The 10,540-nt window shown below is 28.3% G+C and overlaps 1 protein-coding gene across 1 annotated transcript; it reads right to left on the minus strand.

Moving 5' to 3' along the window:
* Nucleotides 1-602: 602 nt before the first annotated feature.
* On the minus strand, nucleotides 603-9,759 carry LOC100165972 (probable cytochrome P450 6a13). Its single transcript, XM_001946393.5, has 5 exons — nucleotides 9,270-9,759; nucleotides 7,115-7,714; nucleotides 4,836-5,060; nucleotides 1,047-1,298; nucleotides 603-933 (listed from the first exon to the last, which is right to left on the minus strand). The coding sequence occupies exons 1-5, from the start codon at nucleotides 9,559-9,561 to the stop codon at nucleotides 767-769; spliced, it is 1,536 nt and encodes a 511-aa protein (XP_001946428.1). The 5' UTR covers nucleotides 9,562-9,759; the 3' UTR covers nucleotides 603-766.
* Between the last annotated feature and the right edge of the window lie 781 nt (nucleotides 9,760-10,540).

A 10,540-nucleotide genomic window follows, 5' to 3' on the forward strand; every position in this document is an offset into this window, starting at 1 on the left:
TTTGAGCTAACGACCAATCACTTAGCAGTTAAAGAATTCAACTATAAAATTTAAAAATATTATTATACGCATTTTACCCCAACAGGTATACCTACTATATTTGCCGTATGAATTATACCTAGGTACTCGTTTCACAAATGAGTTAGTTTATATGGAAGATGCTATAAGTAGATTTGGTAAATCATTCCTAGTAGTTAAATAAAACAATCAGTAAAAGTTTTTAAAACTACTTAAAAACTATAGCATTTAATAATAATTAAATTATTTATGACATACCTATCTATTATATACAACTATTTATATATAATCAAATAATTATAGAAAATTAATAATTATCATGATATATCATTATGATAGCATAATTGTTCATCGATCTAATGAATAAAAATATGATCCAATATTTATAAGAACATAGGTAATTATAGCTTAAACTTTTAAATTCTAAATTAGTAATCAACTTGCTTTTGTTTAACTCACCATCATACAAAACTAAGACTTTAGTAGACATTGAAATGTAATATGTGTAAGTATTTTTCATTTTCATAACGAATGACTGAAATATTATTTTTTTGGGTTCAGGTTCGGAGTATAAATAATATTAATTCTATTAAATGCATAATATATTTTTCAATAATTTAAAACAAATTTATCATAAAATTAGTTTCTTTTAGTAAAATTTATTTTTTCTTAAACAGAAGATTTTGTCACAAGATTACACAATATACAAAATAAACAAATACCTATTTATACACACTATAAATTCAAATTAAGTATTCACTTTCCTAAATTTTAACCAAACGCTTTCAGGTATATTCACAAAACTTCCGATAACATATTTTATGGGAATTTGGGTTTTATCACATGCCATCACTTCGTAGTTGGTTAACACTTCGGACAAGGCCATTTTCATTTCGAATTCAGCAAATCGTTTGCCTGAAATTTATAAGAACATTTTAAAAACATTGAATTATTACAATGTGTACGCATTTGTGTGGATTAGAAACATATTAATTATGAAATGTATGAAGCCATTAAATAAGACGTACCAATACAAAATCTAGGACCGTCTCCGAAAGGCATATATGTGTTAGGTTGTATATTATGTATGTTTTCATCTGAAAAACGATCTGGTTCAAAAGCCTCTGGATCAGAGTAATATTTTGGATCGTAGTGAATGGCATGTACTGGAACGACAATTTTAGTACCTATTTTTAACTTGATTTGTGTCCCTGGTATTACATACGGCTTAGTCACAACTCGATTTAATGTCACTAATGGAGGATATTTTCTCAATGTTTCTGAAAATAAAAACGAAACGATTAAAACAAAATATAAGTTAAGATATCTTTGTCCTGTCATAGTCCCGTCAATACAAATTTGAAAGATGTCTTGACAAGGGATCTAATAATTAACAACATTAAATTATTGGTGATCATGGTATACCGTTATTATTTATTTATATTTATATATATTTTTTTAACGAACAGTGTTTTGTTATACATATTTCTGTTCCACATAAGTCAAGTAACGCAAGTCCCGAAAAAAACAAATTTTACAGGAGAGACAAAACAAAAATATTTGTTGCAATGGACTTACAATTTTATACTTCAAAAATATTACTCAAAAATACTTTTCTTATGTATCACGCTGGACATACGTTTCTGTACTCCTATAACAGTTTAGGACTTAAGTTAGTATACTCCTTGCTATCTATGCATTTATTGTATATAGGACTTACGTTTTAATACCTTTAAAAAGATCACAAAAAGCATATTCTGATTATATAACTAACTCAAAATTTCAAAAAATGAACTTGCGTTAGTAGACTTCTGTGGTACAGATTTGTTTTTACCAAATGTATCCATAAACGAAAATAATTAATTAACGTGTTAGCAGTTTTATTTTCTAAATTAATCCAAATTATATTGAAAATTTGAATTATGATTAGGTCACATTCATCCAGAATGGTATAATTGGAATGAACGCAGCAACAAATTATATTTTACCAGTTTACTATGGAATATATGGTGCGCTCTATCATTGTAAACTTGAAAAAATATTATCTCAGTACAAAGGAACATATTACTATTACCTATTTTCTTTGTGAAGATTAAACTAATTTAAAGCATATTATTCAAAATATTTAAATTTGAATTGAAATTAGTAATAATTAATAACTTTTTTTTTTAATTTCACACCGTATTCATCTATCGTTGCAGTATTAAATAACATTACATTCAATCGTGAAATACCCAGTTAAAATAAATTATTTTTATTCTTAACTGTCCTCAACAGATCATTTTTTCTATGCACAAATTCTAATATACTTTTCTTTGGCTAATTATTCACATTATGGAACTTTGATAATTTGATAACATATATTCTGGTATCCTCGGTGTCAATTGTTCTTGAGACGCCTGCAGTCAGTGTTAGGCCAAACTAATCAATAATATTTATTGAAATTGAAAATTAAATGAAATTAAATATTATTTAAGTTTATGAACATTATAACTTACTATTTATAATTTAAAATTCACGCATTCCAATAAATATTATGATAATTTAAAATATATTTTTTAATTTATAAAAGTTAATCCAAACAAAATTAATTAAGACCATGATTATATTTTTTATCATTATCAATGGTTAGTAATATGCCACTATAAATATTGCTCAAGGAACTTTCCCATGAAAAAGAATATTTCGGAAATATTCCCATATCCCTTAGAAATATTTCATAATATAAAAAGTTAATTTATAAAAATATTTAATTATTATTAAAAAAATTTAATTCTTACACTGACAACTGACATTAATTAAGTGTATAACTTAAATTAAACTTCCATAGTATATTTTTCGAATCACAAAAAACTCTTCCCGTTCTTATATAATAATTTTTTTCAAATATAATACTCGAATAATTAATAGCTATTAAGTGAGATCAAATATTGAAAAATATATAAACAATTTGTAAAAATATTTTTTTATGAACAATATGGATAAATTCCTGGTCTTGGGAACATTTCATGGAATTTCTCAAAATTCAATTTCCTTTTCACATTTCACAAACTAATTTATTTTATTATATCTTAACATCAATAAATAATAATACATTTATGTAATCTTAGATATTTTAAATGAAAAATAATTTATATTTACTGAAATCATCAGTTTTAAACTATGATCCATATCAGTCTTAAATATTGGTTAATATGAAATTTTACCATCACTATCCGCACTTCATATATTATGTGATTTACTGTGAGATTATAACGTTGTCACCTATCGTTTTCTTATATTTTCTCTAATCTTTCTACAACGTGAGTCACCCACAAATATCAAATTCTAAAAAGGATCTTATATTTTCTTTCATTTTAGATGATTACGACCAGAGTAATTATTTCATATTTTTAGTAGGTAATTTCCATCTATCCGTGTTAGTCTCTACAGTTGTGCCATCTGTTTGAATTATTCGTATGCTTAAGTTAAAATACATCTGACAGTATCTTCCAGTGTAACTTTGTATAAGCCACGTGTTCATACTCTGTCCATATAATCTTGGATATTTTATTATATTTTTTACTATATTTATAGTTTCCAGGTTATCACCACAATGTTCAAATACAGAAAACTTATATTATTCGATATTGCCAGAAATATGTAATTGGAAAAATAGAAATTTTTTTATCCAAGTGGCACCTCTAACTAGTATAAAAATCTCAATAAATTGAAAATATGGCCTTTTGAGGTCTTTAAGTATATTTGAAAATTCTGAAAAAGGGAATGAGCATGCTTGGTGAGTCTGAAGTCACAATGTGTATTAAACTACCCAAGTCTTGTAATGGACTGTATTTATCATCTGCCATATACATTCAATATTTTTAAATGTCAACAATGATTAAACAATGAAAAACAATGTGATTAAAACAAGTCATTGATTTGCAATTTATTATTATACGTAGGTATATATACCTACTTGAGTTTATCTAAAATGCATAATTATACTATATTACATATTCACTATACATAAGTACCTAATATTAATCTTTTAATGTACTTATAAAATACAAATTAAAATAACAATTAAAATAACAATTTATTTTCTCAAAACCTCATCGATACTTCATTAATAATTAATTTCATTCTGATAAAATTGATTACGTGTAAAATAGTAATACAAAATAATTATAACTATATTACCAATACATATTATACCATGAAGGTTAAAATTGTCAAGCTATATAATATGAACCTAAGTCTTTGTCTAAAATGTTGACAGGTAATCATAATCATAAATATCTTCTCAATATTTTTAAATTGTATATTACTCGTGTGAAAAATTATATTTAAAAAATTTAATTTTTTATGGACAGATAAAACTAAATATTTTAATTGACATGACACTCTATTTCTTTTAATGCTAAATTTATTGAGCAATTCATTAAATTCTTTTTTGCTGCCTTAATTATAGATTTAATTAATTACCGTATTTTTAGCATATACACATTGGTATTACAGTAAGATGTATAATACCTACACTTATTAGAAAATAGTATGTACATTGTTTTTGACTATAGATATTTAACGCATTAGATCATTACATTTTTATAAATTATGAAAATTGTGAAATAATTTTTACTTACATGTTAAATGCATTATCACATGACCATATAAATCAATAAAAAAAATATTTAAAAAGACAATAAAATATGTAAAAAGATTTATAATCAATTACACCTTCCTACATTAATATAAAATTTAAATTCAATATTATTCTTGTATGAATAATCTTTTCGATTCAAAAAGTAAATTTAAAAATCACTAATTTATCTTACCTTTAATAACCATGCCCATATAATGAAGTTCGTTAAGGCATTCACTATTCATTTGTCCATTGTACTTAGATTTAACTTCCAATATTTCTTTTCGAACTTTATCTTGGACATCTTTTCTTAATGCTAATTCATACATACAAAAGCTCATTGATGTAGATACTGTTTCGAAACCAGCGATGAAGAGAATATATGCGTTCGCTACAATATCCATTTCAGTGAATTTTTCTATAAAAAAAAAATATCAATAATATATTACAAAAATTTGCTGGCAACATTGTTAAATCTGTTTTACAATTTAATTTTAAAAATATGAGTCAAAATCCGCTCATTGCACTTTCACACTTAGAGCTAAGAACTGCCCTACCATAACCCTCAATAACCTACCCATCTTAGCCACACGAAATATTCACTACTTAGGTCTTCATATAACCTGTCGACTGATCTGGTCTCCACACATCCATACCAAGTGAATTTCTCTGAACAACCGATCTCGTCAGCTACGACCACTCCTAACCTCTAAACACATCAATCTAAACAACAAAATTCTCCTATTTGAACTCTTATTAAAACCAATATGGTCATATGATATACACTTTCGGGGTGTGGCCAAACTATCAAATATAAAGAAAATCTAAAAATTCCAAAATAAATGCCTTCGATAAAAAGCCAAAGCTCCCTACTATGCCTCAAATAATACACTCCATAATGACCTCTTCATCCCAACAGGACAACACGTAGCCAAAACTTTCTACAAATGATTCCACTCAAATCTATTCAACCACCGTATTCCTCTAATATCCAATAAATCTACTCGAAATAATTATCTTAGGTGTCAGTAGGTGACCCCAGAAAGCGACTGAAACGAAATTTATGTCGAGACCTCTTAAATGATTGGTGATCATTAGGGTGCGGATTTGTATGTATTTACATATTTATCGTGAATGATAATATTTAAATGATTCCTTTACAGAAATATGTTACAGGACTATCTGATTATTTTAAGCTTTGGTTGATATTACATATTTTTACATATTTTTACATTTTTTTACATATGTTACTGATATTACATATTTTTGTTAAATATTGAGCTATTTACAGAATTAGTAATGTATCGCCGTTTTATATTATGAGTTGTTATCTTCTGATCACTGATCATTCTCCACGACAGTGATTTTCCATCAATGGATGGATTTTTTCCTCCAAAAGTCAAAACCACTAATCATTCAATACTAACATCACTATACTTATTGTAAAAATACATAATTACAGATGGCATAATACATATTAAAATCCAAAAAAATAAAATAATTTAAATATAAACTATGCATTAGTGCATTACCACGCATTGTAATTTAATGATATATTTTTATTTTATTAGAGTTATATTTAACACATTTCTAGGGGTGATTAAAATATTAAAAACTTAAATACCTAAAAATTTCGCAGAAGAATATTAAAATGTTTAAGACAAGTGTCGTTAATTATACAAAGTACAAACCAATGGCTGCTTTACTAAATTTATTTTTTATTTTGTGTTAAGAATCGGGGCTTAGGTTTACTTAATCGTATATTAATAATTATAATTGAAAAATAGAAATTCGTTGAAAACTGTATAAATACGCAGTAACCTTCCAGAAACCACGAAATATTTATCTATGCCAAATAGTTCAATTATTGTGCCAACTGTTTATGTTGGTAAAATTACCTTACTATTTAATATTTCAAAGGCCTAATTCAAAATGTTAGATTAATTTAATTAAAATACCAATTCATGATGTTATTATGCTATTCATGTCTACAGTATCACAGCTATTGTATTTTAAAATAATATGTTTGATATACTGTAATTGTACATTTAATTGCAAGTTTTTAATAAAATATCCTATTTTATAACATATTAATAAGTATAGGGACCTAATCAAATTATTCAAAGTATTTAAAGTAAGTGTGTAAAAAATATGCCAAATTACTAGTGCAATATTATTACTTTTTTTAAGAATTCTATGTAATAATTCTCAAGCAATATCATCATTTTCACTTATCTTACATCAAACGAGTAAAGGCAGTTATAGTTTTTGATGTTGCAGACGTACTTTCATTCATCTGCTGACCTCTAGGCATATAATACCTTTACAACATGGCTATATTTTATCTGATAACTTTTTCATTACTTATAGTCAAGACGATCAGGCCCGTAGCAGATCTGTTAGACAAGACCGATGGGTATAATAATATTATGGTAAGAAAAAATATCCGTGTGCGATTTTCTCATCGATTACCTTCGGGTTTTAGATTCGGGTTCAACACTAGATCTTCTCTGGCCTTCATCAGATGCTGCACAAAGTCTTTGCGGTCTTCGTTGTGCTTTTCCCGATATTCAATCGTCTGCTGGAACGCGTCGTGGAAGAATCGGATGGTGCGGTGCGAGTAGTGATGCACGCGGAAAATGCTCAGCAGGGACGGCTGCATGAATATGACCGCCACTCGGATCTTGGACCTCAGCGACGGCTGAAAAACGGTTTTTCCGTGCTTCCGGAACTCCGAGTCCGGATCGTTGATGGCATCCAGCTTCAGGCCAAACGCGCAGCTGCCGATCACGTCGGTCGAGTATTTGGCCATCATCTCGCGGATTTCGATCCGACCGGCGTCATCGTCCAGGTTCTTGCCGATAGTCGACAGCAGACCGTCGCTGCACTCCTTCACTTGTTCGTTCATGTACTTCAGTTTGTTGGCCGTGAATGTGGGACTGAGCTTTTGCCGCATCGTTTTCCATCGTTCGCCTCGTGTGAAGAATATATTATTGTTGAGCGGGTTTGTGTGTGTGCCAGCGTATAATCCGCGGTCCGTGAAATTGTTGAAGTCTTTGATCAGTATGTGTCCTAATGGATTAAACAATAAAACAAAACAGAAGTTTAAATCAATTTCACTAGAATAAAAAAGTGAAATTCGAGTAGTGTGCCTTGCAGTGAGCTGAAGGAGTGTTAGAATTTATTCATTACCTAAGCATGTAGGCAGTAAAGATTTTATTTAAATGCATTTCATCACCGCTATATTTTTGCTATTTTTATGAATTTTTATAAAAACAGAGGTTATTTAGACATTTCTCTAAAGTACTTATAGTCTCTCCATATCCAACCGTTTTTTATTACAGGGTGGAATAACGACTTAGAATATCGATTTCAAAAAAAAATTATTATATTTAATTATGTTTACAAAATAGAAATGGTTCTACAAATAGTCATCGTAACTGATCATTACGTTAAAAAGTAATGATAAGTATTTAGTGAATGCATATCAATATGATAACAACTTATAAGACAGTACAAAAAAAAAACAATATAATGATTATTATTTATTGTTGTTCAAAATATACATCTACTAAGAATCTAAAACATATGAATCACATTAATGAGATTACATTTAAGTTAAAATTGATTATTCTGATATACTTGCAGTTAATCATAATTATAATATGTTAACTTCCTACAACTTCCATTTTAAATGATAATTTAATGTGTACACTAATGAGATTATTAAAATATTACATAATTAATAGTCTTACCAACAGTGATAATCTCCAAAAAAAAAAGTTCTTACATTACGTCCCAACGTCATTATACTTAAGGTCCATTAAAATTCAAAACCGTGTGTAAAAATAAAAGGACGAAATTTGGATAGGATACAAAGTCCAGGCTTTGTGCATCCGCCTCGCCTAACTCACCTCAACTGTATTATAATGTTTATAGGATTTTTTTTAATATGATTAAAAGTAAAGAATTAGTTGTTCATAAAACTGTGACAATATTTAAAGGATGGGGATTTCATTAATATGCATTAACAAATCAAAAAATCCATACACCATCTGAAAAAGTGCGCGCGCGTGTATGTATATATGTTTGTGTGCACACGCGTGTGAATAAAAATATTTAGAAACAAACTTTTATGTTGATTACAGTTTTTTATCTGATATGGAAATTATGACGCATATTTAAGTAAATTATCACACCTACGATTTAACGACGACATTATAATTTTGTTTTTGTCTCAACAAAATATAGTTTATTCTAATATAGAAAACCGGAGACATTGAAGTTATTATTTATTTCGATCAACACAAAACGCATTACATACAGTGTTCATTAAAAAAAACACAACGATTAAAGGTTGTTTATTTCAATAATATTTTATAACAAAAGTTATAATAGAAACTCGATGATTTGTTAATCGTTGAGTAATAATAACCTCACTAACTAATCAATTTTATTATACCTACTCAACAACATTGTAATTATTTCAATACCACCAACAATAGAGTATTATTTATTACTAATATCGAGCATTGAAAAATCCAATACATTTATATTTATATTGATATTTCGCGTAAAATTTAAGTCAATATATTGTAATCGTCGATTGATACGTCTTATTACGTACCTATTAGTTCTGGGTCTTTGACGAGGAGCTGCGGTGTTCGCATTGTGTAAATGCCACCAAACCTTTGGTCGCCCAGCTCCTTGTAAAGGTTGTGCAACACATCCATGAAGTGCATCTGTCCCAACATGGAGGGCATCGCGTGCCCGAACAACGGCACCGGGGCAGACGGACTGGATATGCCCAGCTTGGACCAATGGCTGTGGGTCCATGTGGAATACACGTATATGGCACCCAGAAAAGCGGTGACCAAAAGCATTTTCAGATCGAACAGTTCGTAGACGAATTCAAACATTATCGTTTTGGGTAGAAGACGGACATGCGAAATTAATTTTACTATTCGAACGAACGTCTGCCGGACGACTGTTAACCGTTCTGTTGATTTCTATTAAATTGGGTACACGTGTAATCGTACACCAACGATTAGTAACGCGTTGAAGGTAGCGCCACTAATCTCCAATTAAATTTTTATACGTACTCATCGTATTTATACAACTGTGTATTTCAAACAGTACCTATGCTTGTGCATTTTTTTAAGTTACCTATTTTATTATTAAATGTCCTTCAAGTACGAACATATTATAATTATTTTTGTGCAATAAATATCACATTATGATTATTATATAAACACACCAAATGTCTTCACATGACTTCAAGGACGCGTTCCACTATAGTGCAATTAATGTATAAATATATATCTATAATTCACATGCACTTTTTTCTCTTCTGTGAGTTTAATTTCTATTAATAAGTTCTAATAACCACCAAATGCAATATTAAAAAATCATTCATAATAAAAGCACATGCCTAGTAATAATAATCGTAATTTCACAGTTTTTTATCATTTGTACATGAGTCTTTTGCTTTTTCAATTTAATCATATTTCAACCAGACAATTGCTATATTACTTTCCCAAACTACATACTCAAATAAATGTATGTTACATCTACCATTTAGTATTTACGAAGTTCTGAGTGAAGTAACAATAATATCTATAGGTTTTATAATATATTCCAAGTGGAATAAAATGTACAATGATAATTTTTATTTAGTGTAAAGAATTTTGAAAGCAGTAGGAGTGTTCCTAAAATTTCAAGTTTTAATTTTATAGATTAAAATATTTTACTGTCGTACTAATTTTAATTTTATGATACCTCATTGAAATATTATTACATTATCATATTATAATTTTTCAAATATTTTATTATGGATTGTGACACATCACACTAACCTTTGACGACTACTATATTTAAGTGATATGAATAGCCAACATG

This window comes from Acyrthosiphon pisum, chromosome A1 (genome assembly GCF_005508785.2).
Source record: "Acyrthosiphon pisum isolate AL4f chromosome A1, pea_aphid_22Mar2018_4r6ur, whole genome shotgun sequence".
NCBI classification, from domain to species: Eukaryota; Metazoa; Arthropoda; class Insecta; order Hemiptera; family Aphididae; genus Acyrthosiphon; species Acyrthosiphon pisum.